The sequence below is a fragment of the Calypte anna genome, chromosome 19 (genome assembly GCF_003957555.1).
Source record: "Calypte anna isolate BGI_N300 chromosome 19, bCalAnn1_v1.p, whole genome shotgun sequence".
Taxonomy (NCBI): domain Eukaryota; kingdom Metazoa; phylum Chordata; class Aves; order Apodiformes; family Trochilidae; genus Calypte; species Calypte anna.
In genome coordinates, this window is record NC_044264.1 from 702141 (window position 1) to 726754 (window position 24614).

The window sequence follows — 24614 nt, forward strand, 5'->3', positions numbered from 1 at the left end:
CAAGGATAAGACTTTTAGATAGTACAATTGTGTAGCTTTGCTGCTGTGAATTGGTTGGAATCCAGTAACCAGAATAAAACCTCCAGTAGGCTTTAATATTAGGCTAGGAATACCCAATCACTTTATTATACTAATAACTTCTTCAGTAGTGCATTGATACCAACACAATGAAATTTACAACTGCTCCTTCTTAATTTAAACAGCTTTAGAGAAGTAAAGGAACAAAAGGAACACCTTACCAACTGAATGCACTTCCCTTACCTGAAGTGTCTGAGAAAGCTTTACAAAATCTCTCTGCACTTGCTCACTGACATCTAATTCAGTCTGCAACCGCTGAGCTTTATTCTTCTCTTCAAACACCAGCTGCTCAAGGTTTGCCTGAAGAGAGAGAGATTCTTTATGCTATGCTTAAACTCAATAAAAAAGGAGAAGCTTCTATGAACTGACTGAAGTATGATGCTAGAGCAAAGAACCATGGTTGTTCTTAAGAGTCCTGCAAGAAATCAAGCCAGTCACTGCTTGCATATCTCAGTTTTCCTAACTGCAAAATCAGGGGCCAATCCCCATCAGACAAACAGTTTGGTTAACTCATGGAAAAGCCCCGTGTCTCTTAAGAGCACTATGTCCACAGACCTCAAAGTAAGTAAAAAAAAAGCACATTTCTGAGTTTTAATGAAACATGACCATAGACAAAGGGCAGTAATCTGCTGGTGAAAATCTAAGTATCCTGCTGTCTTGAGTATTAGTCAAAAAACTGAGAGAGGGGCAAGAAAGAAAAAAACCAAAACCAAGCACAAGAGGGAGAAAGCAGATCACAATTGATTCACCCAACTGCTGAAGCAGGACTCAGTCCCACAGCAACAACAAAATGACATTTATTCAAAAGCATCAAAGCATTCAAATCAGGGCTTGGTTCAGTCAGGAAGCTTTCTAAATGCAGAAATGTTATTGAAGGCTAACACTGGAAGAAATCAGAGATATTCAAGTTAGCAGCATTTCAGATTCATTGCTTTACAAATCCAAGAGCAAAGGGATGAGGATTTAAACCACATCCTGTGGTCACTATTTCACTGCCAACATTCAAAGACTCCCTTTTCCACTCCCATGCAGTGGTACACTCTCTGACCACAGTTTGATCATCATAAGAGATGTACATGTACTCCACACCCAGGCATCACTGCTACCTTTGCTGCTGTCTCCTTCTTCAGCTGTTCTTCTAAAGTGTTTTTTGTTTCCTGCAGACTCTCCAGCTGCTGCAAGTTTTCCTGGGAAGAACTTTCCAACTATAAAATAATAATTTTAAAAAGTATTAATCAAGATTCCTAACATTTCAGTTTCTCACACTCTTTCCTCACAGTCTAAATATAGTCTAAGTATAGTCTAAGTATAGTCTAAATGTCTTTCCCAAAACTCAGAAATACACCTCAGTGATCCCTCCTCAGGCCACAGAAAACACCTCAATAGTATCTCTTTCTCAGCACTTTCTGTAAGGAAATTTGTGCAAATGCATAGCCTGATGTTCCTTCTGAAAGCAAAGAAAGGTTATCTACATATGTAATCCCTCCAGCATCCAACAAGTAGCTTGAGATGAAGGAACAATGATGTTACATGTTTCAGAATTAGTTTAGTTCACACAAAAATACATTTAAAGTGGAAATGACAACTCAAAAGTAAAAGGGGAAAAAAAGTCCATTTTCTCTGATATGAAGAAGTTGATGTCAAAGACACCAGTACAATGTCACTGACAGAACTAGCAGAAGAGAATCCTATTCTGTTTCAAAAACAACCAAACAAAAATTCTCCTTACCTGTTCCTTTTCCACTTTTATTCTTTCCAGTTCAGCTTTTAAACTGGAAATGGAAGCTGAAAAACAAGAATATCAAAGCTTAAATGCAAGAAAACCAGAGACAACTGGACATACCCTGCTTAATTGTTATAATTTAAAGGCCAGTTACACATGTGCTGCAAAGCTACCTCAAATGTAGACAAATATTGTACTTCTGTTTTCAACTGCAAAACGTTGGTGTATCTGCTATCAAAAGCTGACAAGTTAAAAAAGTCCAACAAGCCTACTCATCATAAAATCAGGTCTTAAATTATCTTACTAATTTGTAATATTCTTATTCTGAGATGTTTTACCCCTGCTCACCTATTTCCTCTTTGCAATTCTCTATTTCCAGCTGTAGAGTTTCTTCTATATTTTCTTTCAAATATTGCTCAGCTTGAATCTGTTCTTTTAAGAATAAAATCTCTGCTTTAAGTTTCTCCTCCAGGTGATCTGCTGCTGTCCTCACACGGATTATGTCTTCACGGTATTTTAAAACCAGCTCACGGAGCTCCTGAGTCAAGAAGCAGCAAAGTTTTGTATTAAAATCCCCAGATCCTCACAGTACTGTACTCAGCAGCACTCAGCCCAAAGATAAAATTACACTACTCTGAGGTTTGTCCCACCTGGCATCCAGCAAGGTATTTAAACAAAGTCACAGCTTGTTTGGCTCTAGTAAATGAAAAAGGTCAAAACATTCCTGTTTCCTCAGCTTCACAGCCCTCTCCCTCAGCTCTGCACTCTCCACAATCTTTCAAGGTTGAGCATAAGGGAGTGGCTGTGAAAAGCACCAAAAGTTTCATCATCATTCAAAGATTATTGGTGGTCTGAAAGCTTGGACAGAAACTGAAGTGACTGACTTAGCTTCATTTATTGAATCAATATCTACATTGGAGCCAGAGTGACTGAACACTTGTGTGCCCAGTTGCAAAACAAAGCTTCAGAGAGCTAAGCAAGGGTAAACTCGCTGTCTACTGACAACAGGGCAACTGTCAGGCCACAGTTAACTCATTTTATTAATACCTACCCATACCTTGAAGCATGCTGCTGGCACAGTGGGATCAGACAAGATGACTCTGTACATCACAGACTTAAAATCCAGATTATTGTTCATTGTGCTATTTGAGTCAGCTTTCTGATAAAGAAGATTCTTCCAGTGAGATCAGGTCACATGCATTATTTGTGTGTATGATTTCAAAATGTTTTACCTCTGCTGCTTCTGGTAGAACAAAATCTTCAGCCTGCTGTAAAGACACATGCAAGCTGTGTTTTCCTTGAAGACTTTCATTATCTTTTTGCAGTCTCACCAACTCTTCTGAAACTTGCTCCCTTGACTGTGTCAGGACAGCCTCCAAGGCAAAAGAAAACGATAAATGCCGACTCAGGGCCATGCTCAGATCTCTTCATGCCCCATATTTACAATCACTGCTTTCAAAAGTCTGGTTAACTGATACTCTTTGTAAAGAAGGAAAACAAAATGATTGTGTGCACCAACATGAGCAGCTCTTTCTTGCCTGGTCTATGTACCAGAAATAAAGGGAAGATCAATCTTAGCTGCGCAGACAGATAGGAAGAAACAAGTGATAAATCCAGCATTGTGAGGTCTCCCAGGTTTTTTCCATATTTCTCCATTATCTATCTGTGCTCATGGAGGGGGGGTAGAGGGGGAATCCCACGTGGTTTTGGGAATTAAAACCACCCAACAACTCAGCTGTAAAATCAGGTTATTCAAAAACCTTAAATATTCACCCTGAAACTTTAACAATAAAGCATCTGCCTCCCACTGTCTTTTGAGGAAAGCATCAAAACAGCTGATCCCTTGTGAAGAAAAAGGATTAGGAAAACAGCCTTGCTTGCATTACTAAACAAAAAAAAAATAATCCAGTGAACTTTTAAGCAAGGAAGGATTGCTTCAGTGCTGGGAAACAGGACATGAATTCTGACAGAAGCTGCCTTTTGTATTACAGGTGAACAGCATGAAAAGCATATTCAGATCAATGCATTTTCTGAATCTCCTGCACCTCTGTTAGATGGGCTCTTGGGCAGAACATCAAACAGAACATCTCTGCAAACAATGTCCTAATGTCCTACAGACAATCCCAAGCCCCAGAAATGCAATACTGGGATTCTCATTCATGAGAATAAATGCTTGGTCCCCATGTTCTGTGCAAGGCATGGAAAAAGAAGAAACTTGATTATAATATAGAAGGGAATGACTTGCTCTAAGGAGGATAGACTGCCCTAGAAAATAAGGTCCTATTCCTGTTCTCTGGCTTAATTCCTATAAAATGCTCAGAATAGTTTAAAAAAAAACAACAAAAGTTCCCATACAGCTCTGTTCCTGGATGTGAGGGCTGATATTTTAAGTCCAACCCTTGAAATGCTGAGCATTCAAATCTGAAACTGAAGAAAATATTCACCAGTGATGGTACTTGTGATGAATCCTAAAAAATTCTCTTGAGAATATCTATTCTGTCTTCAGAATAAGGGCCAAAAGAAGCTGATGAGCAATCTCCATGCTAATCAATCTGCCTGGACATGGAATGTGTGACCCTACAGACTGGCACAGGTCCAGCACCCACCCTCAGAGCTCACTTGATCAGCATCTTTCCATGTTCAGATGCACATCTCTCTTGAGCCAGGCTTGGCTGGGCAGCAAGACAAAGCCTTTTAGAAACACACTGAGCTCCAAAGGATAGACAAACAGTGCTTCTCAAGTGATCTCTGGGTTTAAGCTGTCTTACCATTTGCTCCTGAACACTTCTCTTTGCTTGTGAGAACGCCTGCTGCAGTTCACTGAGCAAGTTCTCTGACTTCTGACACTTCGCCATCAGCAAAGAGATCTTAAAAAAAGAAAACCCACACAGACAAAGACAGAAAGCATGAAACAGGTTTTAAAGAAATAACCTTTGAAGTTCTTTTGCCTGTTATCATTACCAGCATGCAGTTTGAAATTCCAAAGTAAGCCACTGAAGCTTGTCATTAATTCCTTACTTAGTAGAGCAGTAACAGCACCAGTCAGTAAGAAGAGATGCTGTACTTCTATACCAGAAATACACTTATATTCTATTTACCAAACTCTAAACACCAGATAAACAGTTAATTCTAATCAAGTATCTATTGAAATCAGTTTAGAGACACTGAAGGGCATTTTCCTGAAGGTATTTTTTTTTACTTTTCTCTGAAACAGCACATCTCAAAAACTTAGTTGTAAAGTTATTCCACAACAACACATGCTGAACAGTAAGATAAAGCATTACTTAATTAAGAGCATCCTGGTAGAGCCAGAAGAATGTTAAAACATATTCCTGTCATCTAAAACAGGATGTCCTACATGTCTAGTGGTCACTGTTTCTTCAGTAAGAAAAAAATACTGGGTGGGATGGAAGAGAGAAAATGTTCCAGCTCAGGTGAAGTAAACTTAATATCTTGTACACATCATTTATCTAACACTGTAATATTTAACAGACCATAGATGATTACATGTTTTAAAAGCTATAATTATTGCACATCCTATATGGTTCCACTGTTCCAGGAGAGTTGTGCAACATCTTGGACTGAAAAATCTCTTCAGTGGACTATTATTTTAAAGAAATCTTGTGCACACTTGGGACCAAGCAAATCTGTTACTGCCTGCTCAGTCACTCATTAACAGTAAGTCTTCACCACTGGTCCATGAGCTGAGTGTCAAGTATTGATGAGATCAAGTGGTATAAGTAGTAGTACCACTCATCTGTCTGCAAGGACAGTGGCCAGGAACACAGGGCTACTCCTGCACATTGCAGTGACTTCATATGCAAGTCACTTCAAAACTCTAACACTACTCATATTCCAATTATCACCACTGTAATGGATTTGTAGACTAGGAATGAAACTCTAGGATCAAAATTTGGTGTCATGGCATTAGGGAGATGTCAGACTTATCTAGAAAATGTGGCAGACTCGAGTGGAGCATAATTAATCCTAGAAATTCTGTTTGTTGTTGCCTCTACAACAGGTACTCCATCCATACCTAACAGAAGAGTTCTTGCTACATACTTTTGAATAGCATTTCATGATTCCTACCATCTCAATTACAAAAAGTAATTGTACCTGATTAGAGGAGTCCTCAGCACTTTGTTTCATGTAATCCTCCAATTCCTGTTTGTCTTTCATTGTCTTTTCCAGCTGGTCATTTGCCTGTCTCAGCATCATCTGCAGCTTTTTCACCTGTTATTCATAGAATCACAGAACGATTTCAGTTGGAAGGGACCTTAAATATCATCTGGCTCATAATAAAATAATTTCTTTTTTCATTCATTTGAGGGGTATTTACTTCCTGAACACAGTACAACCCATCTCATTGCATCCCAAACCACAAACCAAAACCCTCAAAACTCTATGAAACCCAAAAGCTCTTTGCTGTTCTTCTGAAACACCCTGGATCACAGATTACAGCTATAAGGAAATTTGGGACATCAGACTGCACTGGAATCATCACATGTAATGACCTCAATCACTTATTTCAAAGCAGAATGTGACTCATGAATTCCTTACCCAGCTAAAATTGTTCTTCTGTATATGGCAGGAAACAAACATCCTCCATGTACAGAAAACAAACATCCTCCAATACTTTACAGTCATTTTATGCTGCTAGGATGAGGTCCTCTGATTTTTCCTTTGCTGTTAATCATTCTTGAAGTATCAAAGATAATTCAATGCACGAAGAGCATTTTAGAACATAAATTATGAAAGCCCACGACTTCAGCATGAACACTTTTTATAGAAGTTAGAGAACTTTACTGCATGGTCTTACAGTAAAGAACAGTAATGGTTCTTCCAAGGTGAATCCTTTAGAAACAGTTAATGTGTTCATGACCACGTAACAGTAACAAATCAAGTTATTTCAACAGAACCTCAGACTGCAAAAGAATGCTGACATTGTTCAATTGCCATCAATGAACAGAAGAGTGGATGGTTCATTGTTGCAGCCTTAATAGGAGGTACAACTGCTGAAGTCTTGCTAAAGCATGCAGAGAAGTCCCACCTGGTCTCTTGTCTCAGCCTCCTGAATCTGGATACCTTGCAACTGCTTCTCATAATTGGAGCACATATCACAGCGTCTACCCAGCTTGTTCCCTGCATTCTGCACCTGGAGAACACAGAGTTATCACCTGCCATAAAGGCCATAACATTCTTCAAGGCATGCAAGGGTGCTACATACTCTCAGGTGTGTTGTGTGATCACAAAACATTACAGATAAAAGAGAGAGGCAGAGCCATGGAATGGCAAGACCGCGTTGCTCTACGAGGGAAGGATCATGTCACCAGCTGCAGGATGGCAGATTTTCCTGGCAGGTGTCCCACTACTAGGACAAAAGCAGTAAGCCAGGACATGCAAGAGTTCATCAAGTCATTCAGAGTGTCCTTTTGACATGCATCCCGTGATTACCTGCCTAGAAAATCAGAGAAGAGCTTTCAACAGAGTGTCCTGGTTTTGGGGTTTTGTTCGTGCAATTACTTTGTATTACAAATCAAAACATAAAACCAGACTATGGTGTTTGGGGTTTTTTGTTTTGGGGGGTTATTTTGTGTGTGGGAGGTTTGGTTTTTTAGGTTTGGTTTGTTTTGTTTTTTTTTAAATCAACACAAATCAAGCCAGTTCATCAGGTCAAGACTGCCTTAAATCTGTCTCCTCCTGTAACTGAGCTTTGGATATTTTTCAGTGGCACATACTATTTTTGTTCTGGAACAGTCATCAAGCTTTACTTAGTTTTTCATACCTTCCTTCAGTATTGCTCAGTAACAGAAACTGAATAATTAGCCAAAAGAACAATTGGGAAAGAATGAAGTAGAAGACAGGCAGATAAAAAAAGAAAGAAAGAAAAGAAAGAAAGAAAGAAAGAAAAGAAAGAAAAGAAAGAAAAGAAAGAAGAAGGAAGAAGGAAGAAAGAAAGAAAGAAAGAAAGAAAGAAAGAAAGAAAGAAAGAAAGAAAGAAAGAAAGAAAGAAAGAAAGAAAGAAAGAAAGAAAGAAAGAAAGAAAGAAAGAAAGAAGAAAGAAAGAAAGAAAGAAAGAAAGAAAGAAAGAAAGAAAGAAAGAAGAAAGAAAGAAAGAAAGAAAGAAAGAAAGAAAGAAAGAAAGAAAGAAAGAAAGAAAAGAAAGAAAGAAAGAAAGAAAGAAAGAAAGAAAGAAAGAAAGAAAGAAAGAAAGAAAGAAAGAAAGAAAGAAAGAAGAAGAAAGAAGAAAGAAAGAAAGAAAGAAAGAAAGAAAGAAAAGAAAGAAAGAAAGAAAGAAAGAAAGAAAGAAAGAAAGAAAGAAGAAAGAAAGAGAGAAAGAGAAGAGAAGAAAGAAAGAAAGAAAGAAAGAGAGAAAGAAGAAAGAAAGAAAGAAAGAAAGAAAGAAGAAAGAAAGAAGAAGAGAAAGAAGAAAGAAAGAAAGAAGAAAGAAAGAAAGAAAGAAAGAAAGAAAGAAAGAAAGAAAGAAAGAAAAGAAAGAAAGAAAGAAAGAAAGAAAGAAAAGAAAGAAAGAAAGAAAGAAGAAAGAAAGAAAGAAAGAAAGAAAGAAAGAAAGAAAGAAAGAAAGAAAGAAAAAGAAGAAGCCAAATAGGAGAGGAAAAAACCAAGTGTTGGGTCCACAGCAGGGAAAAAAACCAAGAGTTAACCAGCTGCCACTCTGACACAGTAATGGTTTTGGCTAAGGGAACACATGGAAGTTTTATCAAAGCTCCAGATGCAAGAGAGGTTTGAGCTGAAATGGGATTTGTACTTGCTGCTCCATGTCCCATCCACACAGGGTGCCATTCACAGACCCTGCCTGTACTCCTGCCTCCAGAAACATGTGGGAAGCAGTGGCCTTCTTGTCAGAATTCTAAGAAAGGTTTGGAGTAAAGTGTCAGTGAAATGTCAATGGGGCAAGGAAAAACTCAGGAGCAGAAGATTCAATTCAGCTCTGAGATAATTACAAGATCATTTCAGATATTATAAATCAATAGTAACATAAAAAACAGCTTCACAGTAGGCTTAGAGGGACCTCCTAAGTAATGATTTGCAGGTAAGTCAAATTCTGACAAGCTGAGAAACTAAAATATTTCTAGTTCTTATAATTACATCTGTCCTTTGCCTGGCCTCATCTCTCTCACTGCATTCTTGCATTCCTTTTCTTTTTTTTACCCTCATCTTGTCTTCCTTTTCACCCACTATGCATTGGTATCTCCCTCTTCCCCTTTTCCTCCCCCTGAAGTGTTGCTTCTTGGTCTCTCTTCTTCTGAAAGGGTAATCACAGGAGCCCCACAACACTCCTCTTCTCAGTGACAGACCAAATGCAAGCTTTGAACTGGCACCACATAAAGCAGATGAAAAACTGACAGGCGGAACACCCAGAAGCAATAATTTCCTTGCTCACCCATACTGAAATTGGCACAGTGTTCAGTCTAATCTGCTGCTTGTCACTCTCAGAAATTGGTTTCTGATGATGCAAGTCCCCAACAATTTTCTGAAGCTTCCTTTGTGGTAGCTCTGTGTGTTGTGCATATCTTGGCTGCTCATTTCTAAATTGCACTCCATGCACAATCCTCAGTAAAACTCTTTGGCATACAAAACAGCACTGTTAGCTCTGCTCTTTTTGTTAATCTTTGCAATTTCCTAGTCAGCCCCACTTGCACCATAACGTCCTTTCCTTAGCTTCCCATTTTCTCCTTTTCTGCAAGCTCTCCCATCTTTTTTTCACCTTCTCACATATTTACAAGATCAGCAGCTACTTCTGCCAGACCCTCTGTAAGTGCAAAAAAATCCCTTGTATTCAGTAAAGTTGGCTTCTCCATAACAGAGTCAGCCCAGATGGTTTCCATCAGATGTGCTTTATGTACAGAAGTATTCTGAGACAGAAAAGAGAAGAGCTACATATGATGTATTTCCTTTTACACCTGCTGCCATACCAAGCAAACTAGGAAGAGCTTTCACTAGCAGGCAGCCCCCAAAGCCCAGGCAGCCCCCAAAGCCCAGGCAGCCCCCAAAGCCCAGGCAGCCTGTGGTGCAGGCCATGGGACTCACCTCCTTCTGCAGCAGGTTCCACTCCGTCTCGCTGACCAAGCGGTAGCCGCTGGGAGAGACGTAAGCACTTTCTACCCCTTGTGTGACACTGGAAAGAAGGGATGCAGTCTCTTCTTGCTCTGGTGTCATCGCTTTGATTGCTTTTTCCTGATCTTTGGTTAACATGAACCCGCTTGGCATTTGCAGAGACCCAAGGGAAGCTGTATCAAAGTTCTCAGACACTGAATCGGCTCCAACAAGCGGTCCGAAATCTGACTCGTCCAGGTTCCCAGCAGATTTTGCTTTGTTGTTGTATCCTAAAGCTTTGGACTGTAAAGATCCAGATGTCCCCAGGCTGTCTGTTGACTGTGCCCTCCGTAGTCCATCCTTAAACATATCATTATCTGATTTATTGAAAGATTCACCAGAGGAAAGAAGCAAGTCTGCATCCAATGAATGGGCTGAGCCATGGGTGCTATTGACATGCACCTGGAATTGAAAGATATGGAAGACAACAAATCATATACTCCAGTTTGGAAGCATGGTGCTAGAGGAATGCTGGACACTACTTATCAGACACAGTAAAAGCAAGTTTAAATTGGCTTCGACAAGAAGATCTGATCACTAAGCACAAGAGAGCAGAGAAAAGAGAACTGAAAAGTATCAGTCAGAATTTAGAACAAAACAAAAAGCAAAAATAAATTAGAAAAAAAAAAAAGCCTTCTGAAAACAGAGTGCTTTTGTAAGAATCTGTCTTCTTGCCAGAAAAGCAAGAACAAAATCACCTTACATTGTCCAGTACTTGAAACAAGGTGCTTTCTCCATGAAGGAGATATATTTGCACTATCACATCTAGAACAATACCCTACACAACAAAAGACAAATACTCCACTTTCACAAGTAAATTCAGGAGACTTTTGCAAAACATAAAACTTTAGTTTAAACATAAAAATAAATGGGGAATGAATTATATCCATAAAACCTACTCCATACTGACAAGTGACTATTATTCCTGTTTCTTCTGCTTTGAGTGTGAAAAAATATTGTAAGAGAAAGAAGCATTTTCTTTAAAAGATTATTTGTACACAAAATAAAATGAAAAAGGAAAAGGCTGGGTCTGAAGAGAAAGGCACCCTGGGGAATGCCAATACAAAACCACATTAACTGTCCTGTGACGTTTATAAGGGAGATTAAGCCTCTTGATCTATTTTTACTTATTTGTAGCACTGAAAAGAGAGCAGTAAAGCCTTACATAAAAAGCATATGACTGGTTTCAAAATACCTCCCAAGAAATAACACTTCTGCTTTGCCATTAGACATGTAAAGAAGATTTGAGTTTTCCTGAGAAAAATAGAAGTTTTAGGAATAGGTCCAGCAGAAACTAGCAAGTGGCTGGTACTTCCATAGAGATGGTCATAACTTGTAACTTTACCTTATGTACTAGTCTAGGACTGTTATAAATGCCTTGTTTTAATAATTTCCAGGCATAAGATTTACATTGACATGCATTTGTTCAAGTTCATAACAAAAAGTTATGAGAAAACAGACACAGATTGTATCCTCAGACAAATGTTTGGTGATACAGTCCAGAAATCATCTGTTTGGATTGCAAACTGGTCAACAGAGAAATGCTCAGAAATCAAATCATGATTAGTTACATGACATGACAGAATATAATTCATTACCACTTGTAAAACACATAGTGTCCACTTAAAAATGGTCATAAATAGCAACAAAACCAAACCCATAAACAGACACAAAACCACTCTGGAAACTATGCTCTTTCTCAAAATATAGAATTTTCCATTCTGTATAATTCTTACAATAAAATAAATGCTTTGATTAAGGGACTAAAGAGATCCTAGGAAATGAGATCATTATCAGAAGATAAAGCTTTTGCTCACCATCAGTGTGTTGTATTTGTATATTTGGACACACAAGTGCTAAGCATGAAACACTGTATTAGAAATAGATAGTTGTATCCTTACTGTAGGATAGAGGGTAGAACTAGATATCAGCTACATTTAGAGGTTATGATTCTGAACATCTTTCTGCATTCAGAACTGTTATAAATCATTGATAAAAATAAGGGGAAGACTCTAAAAATATATACCTTTTTTCCCCTCCAAAAATAAATAAATCTGACAAAATACTGGCTCACACTACAAACTCTCAAGTCTCTTGAAGATTACATCATCTTCTGCAGCACAAAACTTGGTTTGTTTTTATTAGTTTGTCCTGATTTTGACTTACAAAGCCAAAATGGGACCTGTCAGATGATCAGATAAACAAGTAAAATGCAGTGGGAAAGGATAAGTAATGCCCATTTTGATATTGCTTCCAAGTTCCAACCTGTGTACTCATTGCACTTGTTTCCTCACAAGAGAAAACTTGGGCAAATTCCCAGCACAATTTCAGCTTGTCCCAGTGTAGGACTATCTACAACACCCAAATCCCTTGCTAACAAATGACATCCAGCAGCATTACTTTTTCAAGCTGTGGAAATGGGTTTTTTAGTAGAGCTCAAGCAGCTTCCCCAAAAACTTGGTGCTGAGCCCCAGCTACTGGCTTGGCTAAACAAGAACTTATTTTTGGTTGCTGAACAGATGTGGCCAACAACCTCATCTCACACAGCTGGATGTTGCTTAATACAATCAGTCATCTCAGACTGGCCTAACAAGTTTAAGTGTAGTGTGGAATTCAACAAGTGGGTCAGCAAAATAGTTACACTGCACTTGTTGAATGGTCTAGTTCTGAACACTGGGGTGTGTCAGAATGTGTTACAAATGCCAAGATAATTTAACAGCAGTTAACATCCAGGACACAGGAGGCAAATTAGTTTTTAACAGCACCTCTCAGGACTGTGAAGTATTATCTTTCCATCTTTATTAGAATTCATATATTGAAGTGTGGCTGCAAAGATTTTTCATTGCTTAATAAGAAATACAGGCTACAGAGAACAAAGGCATTTGTATTTGCTGCCAACACAATGCATGAGTACTCAAAGCTGCTTTGATCTGTCCAGTTCTTTTACCTCTTCACTAGAGAGCTGAGCAAGAGTTTCATCCTGGCCTAGAGAACATGAAGCTTTCGTTTCATCATCTGAATCTTTCTGCTTCTCCTCCTTTCTCTTGCTAAGCCTTTGTTGCTCATCTTCTTCCTAGAAGTGGTTGACAGCAAACAAATACATAAGTGGGCTTAATTCTTGCTGCAGTAGCAATGACATTAGCTTTCATGATAAACTAAGCTATCATAGAAGGCACTGAAAAACATGATTTTGTTTAAAAAATGCAATATGTATCACAGAAGGACTCTCTTGGTAAAAAATACAATGTTCATTTCACATGCATCCAAAGCAACATAAATGGAAACTTACTTTTCAAGTTTAGTGGCCAACTCATGTTCTAGTATAACTTTATTTGAAGGACTTTATTACCTAGATAAAAAGTCTAACTGTGGAAATTACCAAATAAGTAGTACAAAAGAACTGTTACACTGGCCACGGTGTATAGAAACTGCTGGCACACTTGCATCACCAGTGGCCTGATGAACAGCCATTATACAAGCACAAACAAGAAGTGCCTTGGTCATTATAAACACAAGCATATGGAAAAAGAATGAAAAGAAAGACATCATAGAACACTAAGTCATAAAAAGCCTGTACACAATCACTTGCATAAGGTGATTTAAAATGTAGTCCTTAATTCCTGAGCTAGGAAGTGTACTGGAAAAAGCTGCAAAGAAGTAAAACTTGTTCTCCTAACATCCTTAACCCAGATGTTTTGCATCATAGATGATTGTTTCTTCCTCCAAGATTAACTTCTGGATATTATTACCTATTTGTTCAACAATACTGGCAAGGTTACTTTTAAAGTTACTACATATATTAATATTAAAATATTCACTCAAATGGAGAGCTTGTCATAATTTCTGGTTGTCACTTAAATGGAAAATTTCTATTAAAACTGTCAGTTATCATTTTTTGAAATAGGAAGAGATTTAACTTGTCTCCAACATGTGATTTCCATACTTGCTATATCACATTAAATATATAGTATTTAAAAGTATAAAAAAAAAAAAAAAAAAAAAGGAAAGCAGCAAGTAACCTGATCCTTTTTTTTCAGCTCTTCAACCTGTCGGAGCTGCTCAGAGGTCAGAACAATTTCCATCCTTTGCATGTCCCTCATCAGCAGACGCTGAGACTCCAAGAATTGGTCATTGGCTTTTTGCCAGGTGTGTTTTAACTGGTTGTGCTGCTGTCGCTCCTGCTCTAGGAGATGGCACACTATGCAAGGACAGAAAGAGTCATTCTCAGCCAGAAATTTTTGTAACCTCTTTTCAAAAGAGAAGCATTTTCATAAACAAAAGTAATTATTGTTCTAATCGAGAACAGTCAGGCTTTGTTCAACTTTTTACTATGAAATAAGACATTTTCTTCACCCCCAAGCTTGGCTTGTGACTGGGGATGTATTGCTGAGAGTTTAAGAGTTAGAAGACTAATGCCTTAACTTCATTCAGGACTTCTAACTGCTTATTTTTTTCTTAGGGCTCATTTCAAAAGACTATATCCCTATTTATTTCCACAGAAGGTTCCCTTTTTCATTCCTCTACAATGATCCTGTGCTGTACTGGCATCCATGTGCATCTGCACACCCATTCCTCACCAGGGGTTCAGAGCCGACACACCCCAAGGAGACATGTTAACACACTATGGAAATAATGCTCATAAGTGTACATGAATAAAAGACACCAGTAAAATCACTTAAAGAAGAAGGAAGTTTGCAATACTGTAAGAACTCAGCAGCAATTCAAAGCTTCCCTTGAGAGAATGAATGGCTCTCTTGTTTTTCTCTGTTACAGAAGAATGCTGCACTTCTGAAAACATTTTAAGGGCTTGCACATTCAAAAGTATTGCCTTCCCCCTCACCACAACTCCTTCAAATTAATTTAAAATCAGAATTCAGGAAAGAATTAACAGCTACGTTTGGTTTTGGATCCTTAGTGTGAGAGTCAAAAGGATGATTATTACACAGGTACCTTCGTGCAGTTCTTTCCGCAATTTCTCTGCGTCTTCTTGCAGGACTGATTTTTGTGTGTTAAGAACAGCCACATACATCTCTAGGTCTGTCCTACACGACTTCTCTGCTTCCAAATAATGGTTCAGCTCTTTAACCTGCATAAAAAGAGGGAAATCTATCATCTCAGTAGACAAATATAAAATGCCACGACTCAAGCAGGGGATTTCATCACAACACGAATGCATTGCTCACTCCACACGTCAGACCTCACACCCATCTAGTAACATAAATAATGTCAATAAAACCTTGCATTTTTATGATACTGCAGATAAAAGTACTTCAACAACTTCGTAGGCTTGTGTTAAAGCATCTCCTTGCTAGATACAAACCAGGAATTCTTTCCTCTAGCACTTCAGCACAGCTGACACACACATCACTAGAAAAGAAAGATGGGACAACGTGTGTGTGCCAAGTTCTGTGAGTTACAGGAGGAAAGAGACACTGAACATGAAGTTTCACAATACACTTCCTTATCTGCATCCAGCCAGCATGATGGAAGGTACAAACTGGGATACAGTTACAACTCCATCTCACCTTTGATGCTTCTAACTCCTTGATTTTTTCTTCAGCCCCTGTCAATTTCTCCTTCAGAGCTGCAATCTCTTTCTCCATGGGCATCACAACCGAACGCAGCTTCTCAGCATCTTCCTGGGCCTGAAATTAATGTCATTAAGTTATTCAGAAAACATTACCACAGGTTTCAACACAACAGTTTCCACTCTGAGACATTTGTAGACAATCTCTATGCCAACGAACACATCAATCTCAACTTCCACCTTCAATTATTTTGTATTATTGCTGTTTGCTTAGTTCAGCACTCAACTCTGACACCAGGCTGGTATTACTACATTCACAGCAGGCAGCTAAATTTTAAATGCACGTGTGGATTAGGCCACAAATACCTATTTTTCTAAAGAATGTCTATCAATTTATCATTCTTGACACTTGGGAGAAAACTTACTGATTCAGACATTTCAAAATGCTTACACTTTTCTAACTGTGTTGCAACTTGCTGCCACACAGCACATGTAAAAAAAGTGTAATACAGGAACTGCATGGTGAGTTATTGGCTATTTATTGCTTAGGAGGTTAAGAGAAAAAGAATCTGCACAGTAGTGCACAGTATAGTTTTGTTCAGCTGTGGAAGGCCATTTTTCAACTTGAGATTACTACTAACATAGCATCAGATTTCAGCATTACTGTGACTAAGTACTTCAAAAGTATATACAGACAATTCATCAAAACCCCCATTCCTTTGAGGATGCACTAAAAACTTTCCAAGTGAAATAACAGCTCCCACAGACTCCACAAAAGCAAGCAGAACACTCAAATATTGGCTGCAGTCAAAGTCTTCAAGCCAAGAAGAATTTAAGCAACCTAATCTGGGTTGGGTTGATGTATGAAGGCTCCAAATGCTCCATTGTTCTCTGGCTTCTGCTGGAAGAACTCCCCAGGGGAGGGAAGGCAGGGAACTGCACCCCAAAGCTGAAACTTCAGATGATACTTTTCCTAACCTGGATGTCTTGTTTTAAATCCATGCTTTTTCAGTTCCTGGTATGCTCATTGACAAATGTATGCTGAGCAAGACTTTCAGGAAGAAAAACAGACAATATTTTTAACTTTTCTAATCTTAATCCACAAAGTAAGTTAATATTGCAATAGCTGTCAATTATACAAATGCTCCCAGGCCCCTGGATTCTAAAAAGCTTCAAAGAACATTGTAGAGAAGAAACAAAATCAACTTTCTTCACATTTCATTCACTTCTGCTGCATTTTCTCACTGCTAGTTTGCTTGGGTAGAGAGAAGTCCATGAGGAAAGCAAGGGACATCACCTGACAGTGAATTCAGTGCCAAGGACATGTGACAATGTCACACGTACATACAGACCCTGTCACTTGCAGCCAGCAACTCATCAGTCACATTGTACAAACAGATGGCAGCAGGAGTTCAACTTCAAAGATTGCTTTATATTTCATTTATTGCATCAGTTCTGTTCTTTTAATGCTACCTATAGCTGGCTCGTGGGGACTAAAGATAGCCCACAGTATTTTTAGGACTGCTGAATAAGCTTTTCCCTAATTATTCATGACTGTGGGAATATTTCATCACTGGTTTGATCTCACATGGTTCAACACTTAGTAGAGTCACAAACGTGTCCATGTTAAAAGCAGTAAGCTCAGAGAAAGAGGAAGCTCTCTGCAAGCAAAATCAGGCTGTTTAACAGCAACTGGAGAGACAGAACTGTCTGAAATTCCATGTGACAGAAAAGTTACTCTAGCATTTAACTGCTTGGTAAACTCAGCTGAGGTCTGACACTGTGGTTACAACATTCTGCAGATGTTTCTGAAAAAAAAAAGAAAAATAATAAAATGATAAAAATAAAAAAGAGGGGAGGAGGAAGATTGGGGGGGTGAGGATCCATGTTAAAGGTCAGTGTAGTACTGAGCTAAACCCTTAGGATAGCCTATATAAAGCCTATATATGCTAACAAAATGACTGCTGGTCACTGGATCTGCCTCGGAAGGTAAAGTGTAACTACTGAGACTCCCAAACTGAGGTTAAAGTTCCCATGTAAACTTTTAATAAAGTGATAATACTTATCCTGTCTGAAAATGCTACTTAAGGATCCTGTCCCCTGTGGCAAGAGGTGCCACAGCATCACATTGCCTGTGTTATAAAACATTCCTCCAACTCTTCCAGAGGTGTGATCATTTGTTTCCTTCTTTTTGCCAAACTAACTTGACTGTCAAACCCCAAGGTTTTACACATTATCACCCACTCAAGAACAAAGCTTCCATGTGACTTCTGCTGAAGCAAAACCTTCTCCCCCCAGCAGAGTGGCCAAAGGGATCTGCAGACCACAGCACGGAGATGACTCCACAGAAGAAACATGTCAAAAATTAGTCCCAGCCATCAGACAAAACATTCCATTCCCAGCCTGACAGCTACTACAGCAACCCTGAATGTCCTTCACTCTTACTCCAACCAGTATTTTCAGAATAAAAACCTGGCTGAAGAAGTCTAAGGCAAACACTGTACCTAAATGTATTCCTCAAGAAATGAGAAAAGCAGGAAATGTACAGACACAATTTGAGAATCTCTCTTGAAAGGACTAAACCTCTCTGAGTTCATCTAAATCTATTCTGCTGCTCTTCATCATTAACCATGAAGGCAGCTCACTGTACAGGAGATTCTATGACCAACTCTTGTCACAGACATCATATTTCCTTCTGATTTCCCCTCTCTGACTAACAGGCACACTGCAGAACTGGAGGTAAGTCTTTTCCTAATCTCCTCATATGCAAAATACCTGTTCTGCAGACTCCTGATACTCAGACTTTGACAGAACTGTGCTGAGTCTTTCTATTCATCACTGCTCCTACTGAAACCCAAATCCTTCACTGAAAGGAAAAATAAGGTCTGAATAAAAAGGAACAAGTTTTACCAGGGTGCAAGACTCATCCCCACCAAGTCATTTATCCACAAGGAGCCAAATCATTATTCACCAGAGAACCTGCATGCTGATAAGGCCAGACTGCTTTTAGCATTTCTGGTGACAAAAACCCCCAAAAACTTATCTGGTATTATAAAGCAACTGGGAGGCAGTGAGATTTCCATAAACCACCACTACATTTTCTGAAAGATGAATCACTAGGTAAGCAGGCTTACCATTAGAACAAGTATTTACCTTGCTTGAGTCAGGCAGGGAGAATTATAGAACAGACACAGATTTCTTAGAAATTGCTGCTTATGATCAAAATCACAGAACACCCAAGTTTTCTCCAGGTATTTGGCAATTTGCATCTTAAAATACATTTACAGGGAAAAGCAAGACAGCTGCTTCCAGGAAAGTGCACGTGTTCCACCAGATGCTGAAGAATGCAGAATGCCAGGTCTGCAGGCCAGACTTGGATACCTCTGGCAAGGTAATCACAGTCTAGTAAATACAGTCCAAAATAGAATGTTCATGAAAACATCACCCACCTGTTCTAAGGGCTTCCAAACCAGGACAAATAACATGCATGCTGGAAGCCTGAAAACACTCATATCAAAAATGTTATCTACCTTTCATCTCTTTCAGGAGGGGACCAAGTATGCAGACAACAAGCATAACAGTAAGCAGTTATGTGGATGCAATATTAAATTTCATGAATTTTTTTTTTCTTTGTAGTTTAAAGTAGATTTTAGAGCCAAATCAAACACAACTGAACTGAGAGAGCCAGGAGGTTAGCATCCTGGACTGAGACATATGGCTTGCAATCTTCTCTCTGCTCTACCCATTCTTCTCAGCTCACCTCTCATTTAGAGTGATACACAACCCAGAGAGCAAAATACTTCTTTTTCACTCCTTTGAGATGTTTGGAGATTCCCTCAGAACTGGCTTGGAAGATGAAGGTGTTTTTTAAAAAAGTCTTTCAAAATTTATGCCTTAAAATAAATTAAATCCATTGTTATGCCTTAAAATAAATTAAATCCATTGTTACAATGCATCATATAAAAATGGAGGTTAAACACAACACTGCTGGCTGGAAATGCCATTTTGCATGAGGAATTGATCACAAGTCTGCAAATAATGCATCCCAAGTGATCAAGAAAATTCCTCCTTTCACACTGACTGCTGAGGCCTGAATATTCATTACTTTGCTAGACAAACACTGCTTTTTATGGGCTTGGAGTTTGCTTGCTTGTTTTTAGGTAACATTGGATGTCCTTTTCCTAATTTTGATCAAATTCTCAGTCTCCTTGAGGAGAAAATTCACAGGTTTAATGACAGGGAAGATTAAAAAACCCATGGAAAGCAGTTTAAGCAATTATTTCAAGCTGTGCTCTGAAGTCCAGATTTCCCCTTCCCCCTCCAATTACATAAAGTACATGTTTCTTCTACTTTACAAACCTATAAAGCTTCCTGAGCTCATATTAATCACAGATTAACATACCAATCACCTTTTCCTTTAGGATCACAAGGGATATTTATTTCTCTTTTAAAGTGGTACAGTTGAAAATGCTATGTATATGCTATACTCAATGTCCAGTGGCAAAGAGGCTTGGGTGAGCTGGGCTGACACCTGAATAAATTCCAACTCCAACTGTTACACCATCAGTACATTGAGATTAAGAAAAAAGAAAATCATAAAAATAATAATGCTGAGATTTGAATTACTGCAAAAACTCTTGCAGTCAGGAGAGATTGTTTTCTGAGGACTGTTACTGGCAGTTTGTGGGTAATGCATTGCCAGGACTTCTACAGGATGAACTCAACATCTTCTGGATTCTTTCTACAAGACTGACCACGCTGATCTAGTTTTGAAACCTCCTTCCAGCTTCAAAAGAAGTCTTTTTTCTCTCTTGGTAGGATTAAAACCTCTTAAACCAGCAGATGTCTTAATATTCCAGTTGCAGTAATTTTATAGTGAGAACACTGGCAAATCAGCTTTATTTTGACTACTACCTTTATAAATAAGGATGATACAAAGAGCAGCTCACCCAGTACCAAGCAAGAACTATCCAACCACAACTAGCAATATTCAAGAATGTCTTCAAAAGCCTCAGAAATAAAGAATTCCATTTTACAACACTGATTGCTTGTTTCAACTTAGTAAAAGTTGGTTAAAACACTTGTTATGTGGAATGTCTCTGATTTATGTTATGGCAAGAGACTTTACAAGGCCTCTTGCTTTCACAAACTGAAAGCCAAACCCTACCATCTTCTCAGCTGCAATCCCCTTACTTTACCCCTGTCATCAGGTACAATACCTTTATGGATTCAAGTGCAGCCTTAGGTCACAATGACTCCCACAAACAAAGAGGTGAAAGCTGGCAGAACAAATCTGTGTCTTTCTGAAGGAGTTATAGCAGAGGGTGGAAATGAACCCATGCATAACAACACAAGTGTATCTTGAAACAGGAGTGGCAGGGCTAGCTTTCAGCATACCTTTTTCATTTCATTTTCTAGGTTTTCTTCCTCCTGACCCTCAGACAGTCTCCTTCTTAGCTCTGCTATCTCCCGTTCCACGTTTTCCCGGTACTGATTCCACTGAGCTCGCTCCTGCTCCATCCTGTGATGATATTGGAGCTCATAGTCACGAACAGTCTCTATAAAACAGCATTTTCAAAACTTAGTTTCAATGTCAGTTAAAAACCAGAGCTTTAGGAACTCCCATCTCCAACCAGCCATGTGTCTATATAGATCACCAATAAAAAGAAATGTGTGTACAAAGATTTGTGTTCCCTGGGGAAAACGCATCATCACGTGGTGGAAAAACTGCCTGCTGCCAACAGGCTGGAGGCTCAGGATACTGTGATCCTGTTTGTCAACCTTTAAGAAAACAGCCAGTTATGGCAACAGTCTGCCCCAGACTGCATCCTGCATTTTGTTTCTTGCAATAAGTCTTCTGAACTTCAGCAGCTGTGCAACAGGCAAATATGACAAAGAACAGCTCAGAACTACCAACAAAAAACGAAATCAGACCTACAACTGATAGCAAACAGCTTCTTCAGTCACTAACCTAGGGAAAAGTCCATGAGATAGTACTGGAGGGACATTTAACTGTCTGACAGCCTAAAGCTGTTTCCAGACTTGTTGCATTACATGCATTACACTTCTCTTTGTGGAAGGATGAAGTATCACATCCAGAGGCCCTCAAGAACACTTTGCATACACATGAAAGATCCCATTGCCAGGACTCCTACTAAATTCTATCCCCATATAAATAGAAGACAACCACCAAGCTCCTTCTCACAAATTTATGACCTACATTTCACCTGTCACTTCTGTAGCCCAGTTTTGTCAAGCCATGAAAAGCAGCTGCCCATATTCTGTGCAAGCAGGCACAAATCACATAATAAAGCTGTGTCTGATCTTAGCAGCAGCAGCTTGCTTGGTTGTTACCTTTCATAATGGCTTGTAGTGAAGCTACTTCTTCTTGCCACTGTCTCTTCACCTCATCAATAGCTTCCTGCTTTGTATTCTCAGAGACTGTAGCTATAGCTTTGATGTTCTCCATTTCAGCATGAGCTTCCATCAGCTGGGTCCGTAATTGTCCCAGATCATCCTGGGCTGCTTGCAGCACTGCATTTTGTCTTTTCAGGTCCTCTGGAAAGAAATATTATTTCCATTTAACTTGATTCATAAATCTGATCCAAAAAGTATCCACAGTTGCTATGGCAAAGAACAGAACTCTAACAAGTGGGTGTTATTACTCGGTGATAATAATCACTGGTATTAAAGCATCTATCCACAATGACTGAACAAATATTAGCAGGTATCTTTAGGGAACATTACTGCTTGACTTCATTTGCCCCTGCCTTTTATTAAAAAAGCACCTTCTTGTGGATGCAGCCACAAAGTAGACACTGTAGGTGTAAGATACCAATCAATACACCTCGTGAAAGTCAACTGTGCGTTCAATTAGTTCATTATTATTTAACCCATTCTGTTAAAAAATCAGAAAATAGAAGAACAACAGGCAGTTTGTCCCTCCTTTTTGGCACCAAAGGGGTCCTGAATTTGGACAGAACACTTTGTATTTATCGAACAGAAACACTCTGTGACCATTACATGGAACTGACATAAAACTTCTCAGCCTGATTTGCTCTTTACCATGGTTTTGCTAAGTCTTAGCTTCTACTGAGAAAAGGGACAATCTATGAAACATCTACTGCTTCTCTTAATTGTTGCAGCTATAAACAGAATGTAAACTAATTCACATTATCCTGGCCTCTGCACCACAAACAGCAAGCTGTACCAAAATGCTTAATCAATCCTAGCACACAGCACCCTATAGACCCTATATACCCCTTATACAGAGCTTGGAGTTAACCAGGTACTCAGAATGGCATTAACATTTCTGTGAAACACCCAAGACCTTGTAATATTTATACAACTTAATTCTCAAACGACAGTATTAAGGATCACTGTATGTTTAGGAAAGGGTTTCAGGAAAAAAGGAGGAGGGAGGAAAACCTTGGGGAAAAAAAAAAGAGAAGTAATTGCTTGTATATTCTCCTCTGGTATCTCTTCACTTCAGTACACGTGAAAGTTGGATTTATTATATTTTTACTGTTCTGAAAAAGAGATTTCTTGCTGATCTCATCAGCAGTGTCTTCTATCTTAGATCTGCTTTCATCTAGATTCTAGAAACACAAAGAAACAGGCCTTTTGTATGATCTGATCTTCATTACATCTGTTGTATTTCTGCTCTCATAAGCTTATACAAGCAGCTGCAGATTTAATGCAGTATTTTTTTGGCTCTGCTTTCATATGTTAAGGGCAGGAAAATCACTAGGATTAGAAATAAATCAATTTGGCTCTCAGAACAACAGTTATCTCTGCTCTCCAAATCTTCATTGGATATTTGAGCTCATATGGTTCACATTTTCCTATAAAGAACATTATTGAAAGAGATGCCCTTGGCTGGTATTAAAACTTTTATAACATTTGTCTGCTTACATTGTACCTCAGATGGAAATTTAAGACAAATTAATACTACATTAAAAAGCTAGCCAAAGTACAAACAGCACATCACCTGGACTGTATCTTTCCAATTACCAGATCAGCTGCTGTCCAGAGAGAAGCAGCACACCACAACTTCAGAATGTTTGTACTAAAATTCAGTGGTGGTGTTTCTGCATGTACATCAGGTTGCTCTGCTGCCTTCTATCCATGCAGGCAAATCTTTACATTCATTGTAAAAATTCCTTCTAGGAAGCTAAACAGGCACCTACTGAATTTCACCCTCTGCTTCTATCTTATGTGTCTGTTGAAAAGGCTACTGTCACTTTTTCATTATTTCAGAAATAACAATGATGTTGGATATGCAGCTGACTAGCCCAGTGCTGGAAGAAAACTCCATTAAATACTCTTTATCCTTAACAAAAAGAAAAAAACAAAAAAAACAAAAAAACAGGAAGAAAAAAAAAAAAAAGGGGGGGGGGTGTGTGCATAGGCAAATGGGAGGTTGCAGTTAGCATTACCATGGTTATTCCTTATGCAGGGATTACCTTAAGCTCATGTTTAATTAAACTTCAGAATCATTCAGAAATGTCCAACTTACCTTCCTTAGCCAAGTACAACTCCTTAAATTTTGCTCTCTTTTGATTAAACTCTTGCTCAAGCTGCTGCTTTGTGCGCATGAATTCTGCATTGACCTTTTCCAGTTCTGCCACCCGTTGTAGAAGAGCAACTGCAAAGAAAAGAGAAGACAAGGCATGTCACTAACAGTTAGGGCACCCCATTCTGTGACTCTGAGGTTCAGGGCTCATTCATTTTAAAATATCTTGCTTCATTAGCTCAGCTGCTGAAAAAAATCAGCAACTGTTGGTAAATCAGGACAAGAAGTCAGAGTCCTCTGAAAGGAAGATGGGTTTTCTAACTACAGCACCAAACTGTAACAGAGCAGTGTATGTGACAGGGAGTTGTAGAGAAGACAAAACCAGAGTTTTGTATACACAGTAAAGGAAGACATGGAAAGAACACAGCACCAGAACTCTTTATATTGGTGCATCTTTCCAAAACACTGGGAATTTAGTCACCAGGCACAAGAGCAGCCTGTGAAAGCTGAGCAAGGCACCAAGTTCTCAAAGGCTGAGGTCAAAAAACCAAAGTGCCAGCTGCTCAGCTAACAACTATGGAAGAACAAAGCACAGAAAAAAAAAAACTAAGCTAAAAATTAGATGCCCTTATCTTTCCCATCTTTAGTTCTGC

General features: G+C 38.8%; 1 protein-coding gene across 1 annotated transcript in view; it reads right to left on the reverse strand.

The window, feature by feature from the left end:
* RABEP1 (rabaptin, RAB GTPase binding effector protein 1) overlaps positions 1–24614 on the reverse strand; it is a 44166-nt gene that overhangs the window by 2113 nt on the left and 17439 nt on the right. The window contains exons 2-17 of the mRNA XM_030462532.1: positions 23965–24093; positions 21801–22004; positions 20844–21004; positions 15445–15564; positions 14870–15005; positions 13939–14117; positions 12867–12992; positions 9854–10321; positions 6852–6956; positions 5918–6034; positions 4570–4668; positions 3034–3174; positions 2150–2339; positions 1808–1863; positions 1185–1283; positions 262–378 (exon numbers count right to left, since the gene is read on the reverse strand). Coding sequence (XP_030318392.1) covers positions 262–378; positions 1185–1283; positions 1808–1863; positions 2150–2339; positions 3034–3174; positions 4570–4668; positions 5918–6034; positions 6852–6956; positions 9854–10321; positions 12867–12992; positions 13939–14117; positions 14870–15005; positions 15445–15564; positions 20844–21004; positions 21801–22004; positions 23965–24093 — 2447 coding nt within the window. The remainder of the gene's footprint in view (positions 1–261; positions 379–1184; positions 1284–1807; positions 1864–2149; positions 2340–3033; positions 3175–4569; positions 4669–5917; positions 6035–6851; positions 6957–9853; positions 10322–12866; positions 12993–13938; positions 14118–14869; positions 15006–15444; positions 15565–20843; positions 21005–21800; positions 22005–23964; positions 24094–24614) is intronic.